The 17139-nt window shown below is 49.4% G+C and overlaps 1 protein-coding gene across 2 annotated transcripts; it reads left to right on the plus strand.

The window, feature by feature from the left end:
* Positions 1 to 1346: 1346 nt before the first annotated feature.
* On the plus strand, positions 1347 to 17139 carry Dcaf4 (DDB1 and CUL4 associated factor 4). 2 transcript variants are annotated; one of them, XM_059279420.1, is made up of 13 exons: positions 1347 to 1437; positions 4511 to 4611; positions 5146 to 5303; positions 5907 to 5989; positions 7946 to 8048; positions 9537 to 9680; positions 11159 to 11208; positions 12269 to 12348; positions 13680 to 13781; positions 13909 to 14006; positions 14558 to 14731; positions 15525 to 15639; positions 16863 to 17139. In XM_059279420.1, exons 1-13 carry the CDS (start codon positions 1352 to 1354, stop codon positions 17093 to 17095), a joined length of 1527 nt encoding a protein of 508 aa, XP_059135403.1. In that variant the 5' UTR covers positions 1347 to 1351; the 3' UTR covers positions 17096 to 17139. The 2 variants fall into 2 exon arrangements, with proteins under 2 accessions (XP_059135403.1, XP_059135404.1); XM_059279421.1 differs by having other exon boundaries at positions 13683 to 13781.

The following is a 17139-nucleotide window of genomic DNA, read 5'->3' on the forward strand; positions in this document are numbered from 1 at the left end:
GATTGTATAAGCAAAGTTTAAAACAGACAAATTAATGCAGATGGAAACCACAATGTGGGTCTTGAGAGTGAACCTGCATTTTAGAAGAGCATACTGTTCATCCTTGAATGTGACCTGGGTTTTTGGTTTTTTTTTTTTTTGTTGTTGTTTTTTTTTTGTCTTGGGTAGCTCAGGCTGATCTCAATCTCTCTGTATAAGCCAAAGGATAACCTTGAACGTTCCACCCTCTTGCTTACCCTCCCGTGCTGGGGGTTACAAGAGTACCACCAGGCCTTAAGTTTTATTTATTTTTATTTTGTGTGTATGAGTATTTCCTGCATGTATGTCTGTGCACTGTGGGCAGGCGGTGCTGGGAGAAGAAGGCCTTGGGGTACATGTGGTAGTCAGAGGACAACTTGGAGTTGATGCCACCATTTGGGTCCTGGGTTCAAACTCTCCTCATATTTGGTGAAGAGCATCCTTACCACCCACTGAGCAATTTACCAACCCTCAGCTTTTTTTTAAATTATGTGTATGTGAGGGTAGGGTGTGTGCATGTGAGTACAGGTGCCCTCCAGAGCCAGAAGAACACTTGGATCTTCTGGAGCTGGGGTTAACAAGCGGTTATGAGCCACCTGATACCAGTGCTGGGAACCAAACTCAAGTCCTCTGCAAGACCAATGCATGCTCTCATACCTGCTGGGTTCTTTTGAGAGTCTCACTGGGCAGCCTAGGCTGGTCCTAACTTAGTGACCTCTCTGCCTCAAGAGCATTTTAGCAGAATGCTGGGGGTGGGGAGATCAAGACATTGAATTTGTAGATCACTTTTCCGGAGTGTTTCTGCGCCTTTGCAGAGAGGGAGCACCAGCAGGAATGAGAGGGAGCCATTAAACATGAACTAACTGTGATGTCCCCAGGGGAAGATGAGGTAGACATCTAGGTGGAGAGAGTGTCTTGGAAAGGCAAGAGACAGACACTTATTTCTCCAAGACAAGAGTAAGAATTCACACAAAGCCAGGCAGTTGGTGGTATAGGCTCTGAGTTCGAGAGTAGCCTGAACATTCTACAGAGCAAGTTCCAGGACAGCCAGGGCTACACAGAGAAACCCTGTCTGGAGGATTGGGGAGGGGATGAAAAAGAATTCACACAAGTGTGTGTGGAGAAGATGTGCAGAGTTGAGGTGTTCGCATCTGATCACGTCTCGTCTCTGTAGTGGTGGGAAGGGATACTGGGAAAGTGCCAGAAGCAGACTTTAGGGAAGGCTTGAGTGGTAGCCGCACCAGTGGCCATCGTCAGCATGGTGGAGCTGCCGGGCAAGTGGGAGAGCACACAGCTGGGTGTCTGATGTTGTTTTTCTCTCACAGGAGCAGAGATGAGTAGAAGCGCCTGGCAGAGTAGAAGACGCGGGCGAAGGCGCCAGCAGAACCCCGCCTTCAGTCAGGGGGACTCTAGTGAGAGGTAAGTGTACAAGTTTAGGGGCCAGCTTTGCCCAGTGCCGTCCTGGCTGTCAGTACAAGGCTCACACATGTACTCGCCTCTCAGGAGTCGGCAGTGGAGCCAGTAGGCCCAAAAGCTTGACATGTTGCCATCAGCCCACTGCTCCGGGGAGTGAGGGCAGCCACACTCTTTCATGGTGGCTGGCTTCTGACCAGAGTGCCAGCCATAAGGCTACTGGTAGAGTTTTCTGACACAAATGGAGATCTGCTTTTCCATTTGGAGACTTGGGAAGGGCAAAAAAAAATATCTTTCTGGAAATATTATCTAGTGTTAGTCCTGGGAAAGGGCTTATAAAATATGTACTTAACATATATGTTGCTTATATAAATGTATGTAGTATGTAGCATAATTACATAATATATGCAAATCTTTATGTGGACTATATATATATTTATTTATTTATTTATTTATTTTGGTGTGTGAGTGTGGGGGGTCTCTACATAGCTCTGACTGTTCTGAAACTCACTTTGTAGACCAGACTGTCCTTGAACTCATAGTGCATGTGCCAGTCATCCATCCCCCCCCACTACCATCCCACCCACCCCCGGCATACCAAGTTTTTTTTGTTTTTGTTTTTTAAGAATTATTTATGTACTTATGTACACAGTGTTCTGCCTGCAGGCCAGAAGAGGGCACCAGATCTCATTACAGATGGTTGTGAGCCACCATGTGGTTGCTGGGAATTGAACTCAGGACCTTTGGAAGAGCAGCCAGTGCTCTTAACCCCTGAGCCATGTCTCCAGCCCACCAAGTCTTACTATACACAAAAGTATACAAAGAATAAAGCAGTGACTGCTGTGTGCCCACCCACTTTAGACTGTCCTTAAAATCCCCGGTATACACATTTTCCACATCACATTACGTTCGTTATCCTGCGTGAAGTACAAGCATGCCTGTCTCAGAACAAGAGCCTCCTCACCACCCACTCCCACATCGTCACCTGGCCTTGGGTGAGGACTCCCAGGACTTCTGACAGGAAGTCTTCCCTCGGCTTCACAGGCTGTCCCCTCTTTACAGCACATGTGCCAGTTGCAAATTCTTCCACATGCCGGTCCTTTTATGCATTTTGGGGCGGTGGGGGTGCGTGCCATGGCGTACATGTACATGTCTTTTCTTCACCATGTGAGTCCCAGGGATCAAACTCAGGTCATCAGACTTGACCACAAACACCTTCATCCACTTAGTTGTCTGGCCAACCCAGCCCTCCTTTTAAAACAGATAACTTTGGCCGGGCGGTGGTGGCGCACGCCTTTAATCCCAGCACTCGGGAGGCAGAGCCAGGCGGATCTCTGTGAGTTCGAGGCCAGCCTGGGCTACCAAGTGAGCCCCAGGAAAGGCGCAAAGCTACACAGAGAAACCCTGTCTCGAAAAACCAAAAAAAAGAAAAAAAAAAAAAAACAGATAACTTTGGAGGTGGCAGGAGTTGAGTGGGTGTGAACTCTTGCTGCCATTGTGGAAGGAAAGAACCGACTCCCTCAAGTTGACCTCCACATGCATGCTTGCCCACACCCATACACATTTTCAATTCTTTTTTTTTTTTTTTTTTCTTTTCAATTTCTAAACACAAGGTCATGATGTCAAATATCAAGGTACTCTCTAGAATAAATTAACACAAACAGTAACAAAACCCTTTGAAGATTATGGGAGAAAGAACACAGCTATGACCCTGGGAGGTCGACTTTCCCATCTAAAATGGCTCTGTCCCATAAAGCCACCCTGGCTTGACGTATAAAAACCCTTGATAAGCTGCCTGGCCCTGGGACTCCTCAGCACATAGTAGAGCTCACGAGGTATAATTCTCGAATTTGGCACATACTGTAGAAAGATCAGCACTGCACCCATTGTTGGTATGTTTTGTTAGGAGAGCCATGGATACTTTTTGGGCCCCAGGCCTTACCCCACAAGCCAGAACGGGTAGCAAGATGTGATCTATGAGATTCGCCGCCAGTTTTGGCAAGTGGTTTGGAAACCTGCTGGGCACAGCCACCTTCTGGGCTCTATGTGGAAAAAATGGAGCAGCAGTCCTTGGATGAGAAAGACCATCGTTTGTCATGACACTTAATCCATCCTCCTGCTGATCACAGATGGGCTGCCTCAGAAAGCGCTGGACAGAAAAGGGAGAGAAAGTAATTTTCCCTGCAGCTGTGCATAGCGTCGGTATTGATGGGACACAGGCTGGTCTTTGCTTCCCTCAGCCTAGCTTTGCAAATTTCCTTTTATTGTGTGTGGGGAGAGGGATTATCTCAGGATTCTCACCCTATATTTCAGCGTGTAATTGCCACCGAGGCCACTGATGGCTTTACAAATCCAGTGTGTTAGCCATGCCCCCATCCTAATATGGAGGAAATTACCTCTGTTCCCCAAATCCCAGTTTCTCCATCTGCAAGGTTGTCTAGCCAGATAAAATTGAAGCTCTTCTGCTGCTGAAGCCAATAAGGAAGGAAACTCATCTGGCTTTGTAAATGCTGCTAAGCAGATAGCCCAGCCAGTAATATTCTCATTGACAAAGATTTCTGGTTTCCTTTTCATCATGGAAAATTCCAAAAGACTTCACGACATGCAAAAGGCCCAAGTGAGAAACTAAGGAATTCCTGTGACAGGTGTCCTCTTAGGAAGGGAGGGAGGGAGAAGAGGGGGGAAGAAAGAGAGGGGCTGGCCCTTGTTTTGATGTGTTTGTAAGGGGTCAGTGCTCCCCAAATAATCACAAAGGTCAGGTGAAGGCTACAGACCTGCTCGAGTAGGACCTTCAGTCAGAATGACTGAGAACTGGCTGGGGAGATGGCCTTGTTTGATTCCCTGGAACCCATATCTAAAAGCCAGGTGTGGCATCATGTGCTTGCACTCCCCATACAAGGAAGGCAGAGGGAAACATAGCCCTGGGGCTCACCAGCCAGCCCCGTCTATTTTGTGAGGTCTAGGCCAATGAGAGATCCTGTCTCAAAAAGACAGATAGTGCCTAAGTGTGGACACCCAAGACTGGCCTTTGGCCTTCATGAGCACACACACTCACACTGCCACAACTGTGTGTCAACAGGTCCACCACGGAGACATCGCAGAGCCCACAAGATTCTGACCACCATGATGCTGAGGCCCCGTCAACCTCATCCAGCAGAGCTGGAGCATCGTCCGTACCAGGTAGGCAGGAAGATGGGTAGGGCTCCTAGCTTGCCTGGAGGAAAGATAAAAGCTTATCCTGCCTCAAACCAGGTAGTGTGTCTGTCCCGGCAGCCATTACTCAGCCAGGACTTGGCTGTGTCTCTTCGTTGGGGGAGGGGGAGGCGGTCGGGAGGCTTTTTTTTTTTTTTTTTTTTTGGTTTTTCGAGACAGGGTTTCTCTGTGTAGCTTTGTGCCTTTCCTGGAACTCACTCGGTAGCCCAGGCTAGCCTCAAACTCACAGAGATCCACCTGGCTCTGCCTCCCAAGTGCTGGGATTAAAGGCGTGTGCCACCACCGCCCGGAGGGAGTCCATTCTTGACTTGAGGGAATTCTAAAAGCAAATTGCTCTGCTGAAGGAGCCAGGTGTCGGGAATAATGATTCTGGAGGAGATGGTCTCTCCAGTACAGAACTCAGCAACTGACCGTGACTGTCGCCCAGCCAGCAGAAAAGACACACAGACGATTAGGTGGGTCAGTGTTTTCATTTAGTCAGTTGAATTCTTTTTCTTAAAGATCTTCCGGGCTTTTATTTCGACCCTGAAAAGAACCGCTACTTCCGTTTACTGCCTGGTCATAACAACTGCAACCCCCTCACAGAGGAGGGCATCCGGTACAAGGGGCTGGAGAGCAGAAGACTGCAGCTGCTGCACCAGGAGGACAAGCAGAGAAAGGTGGGCCTCACCCTCGGCTGCTGCCCGGTGTCCTCCCCGCCTCTCGACAGCACCCCGGGACACTCAGCGAGAGGATGGCAGTGTGCTGTCACATTTTCCCGGGCATGGATGATGAAAAGAGCAGGCAAGGACCCCATCTCCTACCCTGTTTCTGTCTGCTGACATAGACCTTGGCGTCTGGCCTTGCTCTGCACACACCAGCCCCTTGTTGCTGTCCAGGAGCCTAGACGGAGGTGTGGCATTGACTCTCTAGCACAGCCCACAGGACTGCCTTGTGCTTGGGTTTCCTTCCCGCCAATGAGAGGAGACTTGGAGAGGACACCATCGAATTTCTGTCCACTTAATACCGGTTTCCCTGATTGTGTCCTGTGGGACCTCCTGTTACCCAAACCACAGCACAGATAAATCTCCAGTGGCTTTTTGTTTTTGTTTTTGGGGCAAGGTCTCTCATAACCCACACTGATCATCTTGAAAATACTATGTGTCCAAGGATGGCTTTGCACTGGTGTCCAGGATCCACCTCCCCAATGCTAGAACTCCAGGTCTGTACCACCATGGCTACCATCACTGAATCTTCCTTTTCTTTTTCTTAAATAAACTTAGAAAATTACCAGAATAGGATTTAACGCATCTTCCATCCTACGAAAAAACCAGCTGGGTTTTCTCAACACGGCCAGTTATTGCCGGTAAGACAATGTGTTGGTTTGTTTTGAATGTTCTTTCCTATCCTTATTTCTGTAGTCCACAAATCTAGTCAGATGAGACCTTGTGCTACTCTGTGAGAAGTCTTCGGAGCTGAGGATCTTTAGTTTGCTGGCTGCCTTCTACATCTTTTTGGTTTTTTCAAGAAAAGGCTTCTCTTTGTAGCCCTGGCTATCCTAGAACTAGCTCTGTAGACCAAGCTAGCCTCGAACTGAGAGATCTGCCTGCCTCTCTGCCTCTTGAGTGCTGGGTATAAAAGGAATATGCCACCACTGCACGGCTCCTTTTTTATTTAAGCCAGGCCTGGTGACACATAACTTTTAATCCCAGAACTCTGGAGGCAGATCCCCTGGGACTGGAGTTACAGACAGTTGTGAGTTGCTGGGAACTGAACCAGCCATTCTGGGCTCAGTCTCCAGCCCTACCTTGGTTTTCCCGATTACACAAACCCTCCCTCCACAGCCAGCTCTGCCTGCTGTATCTTAAACAGCTGAGTGACTGCTACTCTCCTCAGCAAGGGATGGAGACTCCTGAGGGTCTAGTGAGAGAGGAGAAGGGATTTATAGAAATTAGTCAGGATTCTGTGACGCTCACTCACAGTAACTTCATTCCTGAGACCCCTTCTGGTGACACGTATGGCATTAAGTGAGTGTGTATGTACTCTGCTTCACCAGAATGCTTGTGATGGGAGGCCAGGGATGTAGCTCAGCGTCCAGTCATGCTTGCTTCATGTGTCTGATTCAGTCCCCCAGCATTTCCAAAAGTTGTATTATTTTTATGACGGCTGTTATGACTCTAACTAGACCTGGCAAGATAAGCTGATAACTCCTCCCATTTTCTAAAGAGGAAATTGAAGTTCAGAGTGGAGTGACTTGCTGCAGGTAAAAACAGGACTCCAGCCTCTGATCCTAACTCCTACACTCTACTTCCTGTACATGTTTGTGAGGGAGACCAGTGCGCGCACTTCAGGGAAGGCCAGCCACGCAGGGGTGGCTCACAGTCTCCTGTGTTTCCTTCCCAAGAAGGAAGAGTCTCTTCTGCTTGAGCTGGAGAGGAAGCTGTGCTTTGGAAGAGGAAAGGGGCAGTGAGGTTGGGGGGCACACTCCTGGACTCTTCTAGTTCACCCTGTGCCCCTCAGCGGCTTGTTCGTCTCTCAGGCACAGCCTCGTCATCCCAAGAGAAAGTTTGTACTAGGTGACTGGGTCTGATCCCTCTGGAGTCTAATCTTGGATTTGGGGAAGGGCTGCCCAGTGGTTTATTCATCCTTAGCGTTCTCTGTGAGAACTGATGTGGAGATAGATGAGTGTGGGGAAAGGCAGAGTCCCAGGTGTTTCCCTTCTTTAGTAGTTGTTGAGACATGACCTCCTGGAGATTCTAAACTAAATTATCCTCCTCTGGTTTGAGACCAGCCTGGTCTACAAAGTGAGTTCCAGGACAGCCAGGGCTACACAGAAAAACCCTGTCTCAGGAAAAAAAAAAAAAATCATCTTAGGCTAGAGAGATGGCTCAGTGGTTAAGAGCACTGGCAGCTCTTCCAGAGGTCCTGAGTTCAATTCCCAGCAACCAAATGGTGGGTCACAACCATCTGTAATAAGATCTTATGCCCTCTTCTGGCATGTAGGTATACATGCAGATAGAGCACCATATACATAAAATAAATATATCTTTAAAAATAAATAAATAAATAAAGCTGGGCAGTGGTGGTAGCATATGCCTTTAATCCCAGCACTTGGGAGTCAGAGGCAGGTGGATCTCTGTGAGTTTGAGGCCAGCCTGGTCTACAGAGTGAGTTCTAGGACAGCCAGGGCTGTTCCACAGAGAAACCCTGTCTTGAAAAACAAACAGAAGTCATCTTCCCACAGAGGTGGTTCTAGAAGCATGCACCCTGGCATCAGACTGTGGTGTCCATTCCCTCCCTCTATTTCTGTTTCCATCCTCAGTTTATCCCATGAGCTTCGGGTGAGCTGCATGGAGAGGAGAAAGGTAGAGATTCAGAGCTCAGATCCTTCTGCTCTGACAAGTGACCTGTTCAACTTCATCCTGGTGAGTGACACGTGTCTGTGGGTCCTCAGGTGTGGCTGCCACTGCTGGCTCATTGTCAATGTTCACTACGCCTGGCTAACAAGCTGATTACTGTGGAAACAGGTGTCTGTCCTTTGGTTTGGTGGGAGTTTTTGCTGTTTTAAGATTGTGTGTGTGACTCACTCTTCAGTCCTGTCCCACGACATAAAGCCTGGGTCTTCTCTCTGGCCATGGTGTGTGCAGCTGAAAAGGTACACAATGTGATACACATCCGTGTGCCCTCAGCTGCTGCACAGTGGGTTTCTTTGCTCAGTGTCCATAGTTCCCACAGTAGCAGGGCCCTATAGACCTCCATCACATCGTTTGTAGGAAGTGGAAGGTCTCTATTTACTGAGACCTGGGCTGGATGGAAATTAAGGCCCACTAGTATAGCCTGTGGACATTGTCAGGGAGCCAGCATGTGCCCTGCACAGGAAGGATCCTCCCCTCTCCATGGGCCTCCTGAGTGCATGTCTTGCCAGGAAGGCCACATCCTTCCTTGAGGCCAAAGGGAAGCCTGGGAGAGTGAGACTAGGCCATGGAAGTAGTGATGGACTAGTGGGATGGGAGGCCAAAGCCATAGAGTGACCCTTGAGGCCTCCTGGGTCTCGAGCAGAGCCCACCCATGAAAGGAGTATTGGGGTCAGGCCCAGATCCTTCGCTGCAATGGGTCCCTCCAGCCCCTTCCCTGGCACACTGTGCAGTCTGCTGGTGCACGTGCCTTCGGTAGAGCGGTCTCCCGTCACCAGCATCACGTGGGACTGGCTGGCTTGTATGGCCAGAGGACTGGGAAGGCAGTTTTCCACATTTGATTCTCCACTGGTAGGTTCATCTAGGCACGTAACTCTTCAAGCTTGTAGAGTAGGGGGACTTTCGTGTGTGTGTGTGTGTGTGTGTGTGTGTGTGTGTGTACACTTGTGCATACAAGCACATGGTTACATATAAAAAAAGATAAATATGGAAATTTAGTTTGAAATAACAATGTTATGTTTTGTCTGGAATTCTATTGGGGAAGTTTAGGGGGTGTTTTTTGAGACAAGGGAACCCTCAGGCTGACCTCAAACTCAGTTTTCCTGCCTTAGTTAGCTTCTTAAGTGTTGGTATTACAGGCACTGTGTTGTATTTTTAAATTAAATACAGCAGGGTCTCACTATGCAGCTGGCCTAGAACTCACAGAGTTCTCCATGGCTTTCATGGTGACCATATGGTATAGTTCTCTGGGCCAACATTCAGATCCTCCCAAACTCAGTGCTGAGGTAGTCACTAAGGACACCAGACTTCCTGGCCATGTCGTCTCTTTACCATCTTCATCCATTCCTCAGAAATGGCAGGGCAGACTCTGAGCTTTGCTTGAAGTCACTACCTTGAGCAGGAGCTAAGTGAGGTCCCTGCCATATTCCCTTATGGAGAGGAGCTTAGGCAGCCACATGGCTCAGCCCGAGAGATCCCTCACAGCCTGTCTCCCTCCAGGCAGATACTAGCAGTGACTGCCTCTTCACAGTGAATGATGTCAAAATTGGAGGATCCAAGTACGGCATCATCAACCTGCAGGGTCTGAAGGCCCCCACGTTCAAGGTGCACATGCATGAAAACCTGTACTTCACCAACAGGAAGGTATGTCCTGTCCTGCCTCTCTAGCCTTGCAGCATGCTTGATTTGGGCCTAGGACACTGCTTAGTTGCCTAAATTCAGCAGGGAAAGGGAAAAGAGCTTTGTGAAGAATACAGGAAGAGCTGTCTCACTTGGGGACAGATGACTTGTTAGTTCCTGAGAGCCCACAGGAAAAGGAAGGCCCAGAACATCTTAAGTCGGGAGAGAAATTTAGTTGAGTTGGTTGGGGCAGCCTCAAGGCCATGTACTCACTGGCCATCAGGACATTCTTTTCTAAAGGATCAGAATCGATGTGAAAGGGCGTGGTTCATAGAGTGTGGGCTGCGGTGGTCACAGCCTGGATGGAGTCTGCCCCTGGGCATCACAAATGTCAGGTGCTCGCTGACCAAGAACAGTCTTTAAACTGCATCTAAGAGACTATGACGTCCTGCTCAGCGGGCACATGAGCCACAAGGTAGATCGGGGTGAGCCAGGTGTGGGAGCTGGAATCTCAGTACACAAGAAGGCTGAGACCGGAGGGTCGCCCTTTGCTTGAGGTTAGCCTGAGCTACAGGGCGAACCTAGCTGTGTTTTTTCCTGTCTCAGAGGAGGCAGAGAAAGGAAGGAAGGAAAGAACCCCTGGTGGGTAAAGCAAGACATGGCACACCTTTGGTTAAGAGTACACTTGTCTCCTGGCCCCGTAAGTTAGAGAACTCAGGACTGGCTTGGGGGTGTGGGGTGCCAGATACCTTAGCATGGGACCCATGCTGGTGTGGCAGGACTGAAGCCTGGAGTTTGCTTCCTTCCTGTACCTCTTAGGTCCCAACGTGTCTGAGCAGGGAGCCCCACTACCCTCGGGATGCTTCTTTCAACCTGTCTTAAGAGAAAACCTAAAGGAAGAAATCACATGTCAACTTTCCTAATGCTGCGACCCTTTAATACATTTCCTTATGTTGTGGTGACCCCCAACCATAGAATTATTTCGTTGATATTTCATAACTGTAATTTTGCTACTGTTAATCGTAATATAACTATCTAATATACAGGATATCTGATATGCGACCCCTGTGAAAGGGCCACTTGACAACCCTCCCGAAGGGGTCACAGCCCACAGGTTGAGAACCTCTGGATTAAGGGGTAACAGTGGTAGAGTGCTTGCCTAGTGTGTTCAGAGCTTTGAGTTTAGTCTCAGTACTATGTGAGGTGGAGGGTCATGTGTCTGTATCCCTGCAAGTCTTTCCTTCTTTAATTTTAAGGTGTGTGTGCATGCACGCACATACATGTACACATGTATCTCTGTGCATCCAGGAGAGGTTGTTGGGTCTCCTGGAGCTGGCATTACTGGTGTGGGTGCTGGGACCCAAACTCAGGGTCTCTGTAAGAGCAGCAAGCGCTGAGCCATCTCTCCAGCCCCTACAAGCTGTTTTCTAGAAGAAAAGCATTGACCATTGTTCCCATGAGCGGCAGTTCCTAATCTTTCTCTCGCCCTACTCCCTCTCCAGGTGAACTCTGTGTGCTGGGCCTCACTCAGTCACTTGGATTCCCACATCCTGTATCCTTTGGCAGGTGAATAGGTGTAGTGGATAACCACGCCCTGGTATGGACCTAAGCATCTGTGGAGATGGCAGAGGGGTAGACCGTTCTGCACCCTTGGCTCACGTTTTGGACACAGACTATAGCAGGTCCATAGCAGGGAGTCTCCATAAGCAACTGAAGTGCAGAGGTGGTTGTTTACCGGATGCCGATGAAGTTGCTGTGTGCCAGACAGCTGGGACTTGATGTGTAACTGCTAGAGACCGCACTGGACCCTAGGAAGTCTGACTCTAGACCCTACCTGCTCCACCACTGACATATATGTCATATATGACTATAGCCTCGGGCTCTTGGGTCACCAGACTGACCCATCATCCCCGCCAGGGGAGTCAGTGCTTTGGTGAAGGAGTCAAGTAAAAAGGATTAGTACAGCCCTAACAAGGTAGCCAGCCATGAGGTGGCGTGAGAAAGCAGAGTTTGGGGGAACACCGAGGAAGGCACAGGGGTTAGTTTAGGGGAACACCGAGGAAGGCAGAGGGGAGTACTTTGACCCTGAGCACAAGACTAATCTCAGACCTGTGCCTTTAGAACTCGGGTTTCTGGCCTCTCAGTGAGCCCACGGGGCTCTTCTGTAGGAACACAGTAGCCTACTGGGATGGGGCCTGGGCTTTCTGTGTAAAATGTGTTTAACACACGTTCATGACACTTATCATTGGTTCAATCCATAACTAATGAGTTCTTAAGCCTGTGTGCTGTCATTGAACTTGAGACTTACTTCATCACATGCACAGGCAAATACATGTGCAGACATGTTGTACCATGGCCTCAACAAACTCACTTCGCTTTGAAAACCCTAGTTCTCTGGTAGAAGACAGGAAACAGACTGAAAGGAACCAAAAGCTTTTAGCTGTGTCTGTGACATTATGTTCCTGAAGAAACTGAACCTGGATGTAAAAGTGTTGTATCTGGACTCTCCACCCTCCTTTGTATTTTATAATTTCCTGAAAGATACTGATGGCCATTCTTCTCCCAGAGGAGGGCCCTGTCCGTACCTGGCTTTCCTTAACAGATTTTTGCAGCCTGTGCCTCATGGGCCTTGCAGAGACACCAGGCTGTGCCACCCTGCTCCCAGCATCTCTGTTCGTCAGTAATCACCAAGGTACTATGGAGTCCCTTCCTTTGTCTCTGAGGAAGGCCTGTGTCCTGTCTCCCTGGGGTCTCATGGAGACATGGGTGCCAGAAGCTGGCCGACCCCGGTTCAGCATGTGGGGTGGGGTGGGCAGCACTGTGGGAGGGTTCCCAAAGTCTGCCCCGGATAACTGCAGTTTAGAGTTGGCTGTTTTTATAAACCCTTTGAGGTCATTTCAGCAACCAGAGCAAAGTGCATATGACTAGCAGTACAAGACATCAAAACATTGGTTTGAGCTGCCTGTAGCGATCATTCAGAAGGCACTGGTTCAGCTCCCAAGTGTGGTAGGCATGCTGGCTGGCTGGCTGGCTGGCTGGCAGCAATTTGACTGCTCCTTCTGGCAGACTTCTGCATGTGGTTTGCAGACATCAGGCAGAGCTGGCCCAAAACACAGCTACTCCGCCACACGTTCAAGCACACTGCTTGACCTCTGGAAGATGGAGGCCGCACCTACCCCAGCAGGCTCTTGGAAGTAGATGAGGCCATGAACATTTAGCCCTGTTGGCATCTCACTGCCCAACAAACTTGTGGGGTATATATCTTACCACTTTACAGATAAGGAAACTGAGGTAAAGAGCCAGTCAAATTTTGACCCACCAAACTAGTTTTTTAGTGCTAGGAGTCTTGTTATTAATTCCCTTAGGGAACTATGCGAAGTACAAGTAGAAATTGGAAAGGGGTGTGGGGAGACTTCTGGGGTACTGGCGCTTCCTAGTGGTGGGCACAGGCTGGTTCTCCCTTGAGATGTTCTCTCAGTTCATAGTTTCAGTGTTTGACTTGAGCAGGCTGTTGGTATTGGGACCAGGACTGAAACCACAGTCCCTGTGACCCCACACGGCCCTGGAACAGTGTTAGCACTGTGAATGCCACAGTCTGCCCCGAGAACACAAGTTGCTCCTTGAGCAGACATCCCTCCTAAGTCATTCTCGAGTTACCACAGAATCCAGTAAAGGTCCTTGTCTTGGTCCTAGAGTCCTGGAGGCTGGGAATTCCAGCAGCATACTCCGGACTCTGGGGAGGACAGCCCATTAGTGCTGATGTCATTCTGTTGAAAATCCACCATTGCCACGTTGGGAGGCCCATCTGCATGACCTCATCAAATCCTGGTCACTTCCCAAAGGCTCCATCTTTGAAGTGCATCATCATAGGACTTGGGGGTAGTTGTTGCAGATATGGACTCTGGGAGACATTTAAACCACAGCTTTTCCCAGTGGTGTCCCAGATCTGGTGGTTGCTCGCCTGGTAACATAGAGGTGTTCCTGGGCCTAGAAGGCTGCCCGGTTTTCCTTTGTTTCTCTTAGCAGGTACCGACCAGCCTGGCATGCTCTGCAGTTTCCAGATCCCTGGTGCCTGGTCCTGTGCCTGGTCCCTGAACATCCAGGCAAATAACTGCTTCAGTACCGGTGAGCCATGGCCACATCCCTGGGTGTGAAGTAAAGAACTCTACAGACTTGGAGGTCCACCCAGCAGTTCCTTTCCCCAGACTGCCAGCATCCCTGGTCACAGGGACCCATTTCTTGTCTCCACCAGGTTTGTCTCGGAGGGTCTTACTGACCAATGCAGTAACAGGACACCGGCAGTCATATGGGACCAACAGTGATGTCCTGGCTCAGCAATTTGCAGTCAAGGTTGGTTGGATCGGGAAGGGTATAACAGAAGGTCCCCACAGTGAAATGTTTGTGGGAGTGGAACTGGATTTCCCTGGCGTAGCGTCTGGGCTGCGCCTCTTCTACAAGAAGAAAAGCGTGGGAATGATCAGTGGGCACTTTGTTTGTTTGGGGTTTTTATTGGTTAGTTGTTTTGATTTGATTTGGTTTCGTTTCCTTGAGACAGAATCTCGAAGAATCTCTGCCTTGAACTGGTGGATCTCTGAGTTCGAGGCCAGCATGGTCTATAGAGCGAGTTCCAGGACAGCCAGGGTTACACAGGGAAACCCTATCTCAAAAAAAAGAAAGAACGAACGCCTAAGGGGCAGTGGTGCTCCCTCTAAGCCCCTACAAGCTCACCACAGAGTGGACGCTGGAGGACACACAGGGTCCATGTCTTCAACCTCTTACAAGAACTCAGACTTCCTTCTAAGTCCATTGGGACCCAAACTCATACCAACCCTAATGCCAGGGCATACCCTTCCATTCTTAGTGCCGGTGGTAAAAACTGGGTGCTGCCCCTCTCTCCACAGACTCCTTTACTTTTTAATGGCTGTCGTTCTGGGGAGATCTTTGCCATTGACCTACGTTCTCCAAGTCAAGCCAAGGGCTGGAAGGCCACCCGCATCTTCCATGACTCAGCAGTGACCTCTGTGCGGGTCCTCAAGGAGGAGCAATACCTGATGGCATCAGACATGGCTGGAAAGGTAGGAGATCCTGACTTCAGGTCTCAGAATGGTAGGGTGCAGGCCTGTAAGAGACCCTGGTACCAAGACACAAGGGTAGGGGCTATCTTGAAGTTCTTTTGATACTCCACATGAACTTAATCTTGCCTAGATACAAGTGCAGAAGGGCCTCTGGGTCTGTGATTTTGATGGACTCGAGCTTTAGGAGTTAACAGCAGTCTCCATAATCAGCAAAGGCCACTGGAGATCACTCCAAATGTAGCATGAATCTTAAAAGTTCTTATTAATAAAACAAACCTGGAGCCAAGTATTGGGGTGAACACTGGGAGATCAGAGAGACAGAACAAGCCACAGCTAACCTCACCTGGCCAACTTCTCAGCTGATCTTGTTTCCTCAGACTGGAAGCTTCTGAGTCCTCATATCCGAATGGCTCTCAGCTGAACTGTGCTGCTCAAAACCTAAAAGCTTAACCAGCCAAATGCTTCTAGTTTCTGGTCTTCACGCCTTATATATCTTTCTGTTTTTGCCATCACTCCCTGGGATTAAAGGCGTGAGTCACCATGCTTGGCTGTATCCTTGAACACATGGATTTCTGCCTCTGGAATGCTAGGATTAAAGGCGTGTGCTACCACTGCCTATCCTCTATGTTTAATATTGTGGCTGTTCTGTCTCTGACCTCAGATAAGTTTATTAGGGTGCACAATATTTCGGGGAACACAGTACCACCTCACTCCACCCTTGCAGCTTCATACCTGGTAGTCACAGAGTTCCTGCTAGACCCTTCCAAGTAACCCTTTGTGCTTCTTCCCCCAGATCAAGCTGTGGGACCTGAGGGCCACCAACTGTGTGCGGCAGTATGAAGGTCATGTGAATGAGTATGCCTACCTGCCCCTGCATCTGCATGAGGAGGAAGGGATCCTGGTGGCAGGTGTGTGGGGAAGGGGAGGTCCGTCCATCAATGCTGCCTGTGAGGGCTCTCATATCCTACACAGCAGAGGGAAAAGGTGGTCAGACTAGGGCTAAATAAGGGGAATTCTGGGCCACTGCCAGCGTCACCTCAGAAACAGGCAGGTGATGATCATCAATACAGCAGCTGGGGACGGAGTTGGATTGGAGATCAGGCCTCTTGGAGTCACAGGATTCCATCAGGCACCAATCTTACCTAAAAGCTGCCCATTCTGCTCACATTCCTCCCTTCAGAGGCTGCTGAGAAATTAAGGGTACTGAAGTGCTTGGATCCTGGCCCTTTCACATTACCCATGATCTACAGAGGAACAGCAGCAGCTGTCTGGCCACTGAGCCCTGAGGGAATTAAAATTTCTACACATGGAACAGTCGGCCCTTGACATGTTCTAGGTCTTCCTGAGGCCTCCCATGTGCTAATGTCCCTACAGACAGTACTCATTCCCTGTTAGAATCCTGGGGGCCAAGCAGCGATACTGTGCTGAAGCTTTAGCTGTACTCAAGCGTCTTCAACACCAGCACTGGGCTTGCTCCTATAGTGACGGTCCTGAGTCTCTCAAGAGTTCTCATGTGCTGGATGGCAGGCAAAAGATCAGCCATGCTGAGAGGCAGGCACTGGGTCTGCACAGCTGCAGTAGCAAACCCCATGCTCCAAGTATGGGCCTACGGTCACCAAGTACTCAACTGAAATCTGATTGCTGAAACCCCACTGACGGAGCACGGAGCATCTGGGCTGTCACAACCCATGGTGTCGCGTGCCACATTACTCAGAACTAGGAGTCCTGCAGACTTTAACTTCAACCAGAAATAGCTGGCATCTGCTCTGCCAGGATGTAACAAAGTTGAGAGATCTTCCTGGCTAGTTCATCAAAAGGAACCCAGCTGCCTGGCATCTAGATCAGCTAGACTCCTGCTTGAGAAGAGTCCCTACCCGTGAGCCAGGGTGCCGACTGAGCCACTGCTGTGTCACAGCCAGCCAGTTCATCCTTGTCACTTTGAACAGCTGTGGCTAGTTAGGGTTCTGGAGCAACAGACCAACTCATGGACTTAATTTTGAGAAATATATTAGCAGAAAAACCTTCCACCAGTGGGTTTGTGTTTGGCCCTGGGAGGTCCTAAGAAGCCTCTCTACATGCCATAACTTTCTTTGCATTCTCTAACCTCTGTGTTGTCTTCCCTCTTTCTTAGTGGGCCAAGACTGCTACACAAGAATCTGGAGCCTCCATGATGCCCATCTGCTCAGAACCATACCTTCCCCATACCCCACCTCCAAAGCCAACATTCCTAGTGTGGCCTTTTCTCCTCGCCTTGGGGGCCCCCAGGGAGCCCCAGGGCTGCTCATGGCTGTCCAGCAGGACCTTTACTGTTTTTCCTACAGCTCATTGTGTCCCGGCAATCTGGAGGACGGCAGGTGGGAGTGAATGGCAGCTTCCTTCAGTTTCTAACAAGGACTTTTTTTAAGTGG

This window comes from Peromyscus eremicus, chromosome 14 (genome assembly GCF_949786415.1).
Source record: "Peromyscus eremicus chromosome 14, PerEre_H2_v1, whole genome shotgun sequence".
NCBI lineage: Eukaryota > Metazoa > Chordata > Mammalia > Rodentia > Cricetidae > Peromyscus > Peromyscus eremicus.

Bases quoted from the DNA above. Each gene is read 5' to 3' on its own strand.
- Dcaf4 (XM_059279420.1), top strand. From the start codon at position 1,352: ATGAGTAGAAGCGCCTGGCAGAGTAGAAGACGCGGGCGAAGGCGCCAG. The intron at 1,438-4,510 runs GTAAGTGTACAA...GTGTGTCAACAG, and splicing joins CAGGGGGACTCTAGTGAGAG to GTCCACCACGGAGACATCGC. The intron at 4,612-5,145 runs GTAGGCAGGAAG...TTTTTCTTAAAG, and splicing joins TGGAGCATCGTCCGTACCAG to ATCTTCCGGGCTTTTATTTC.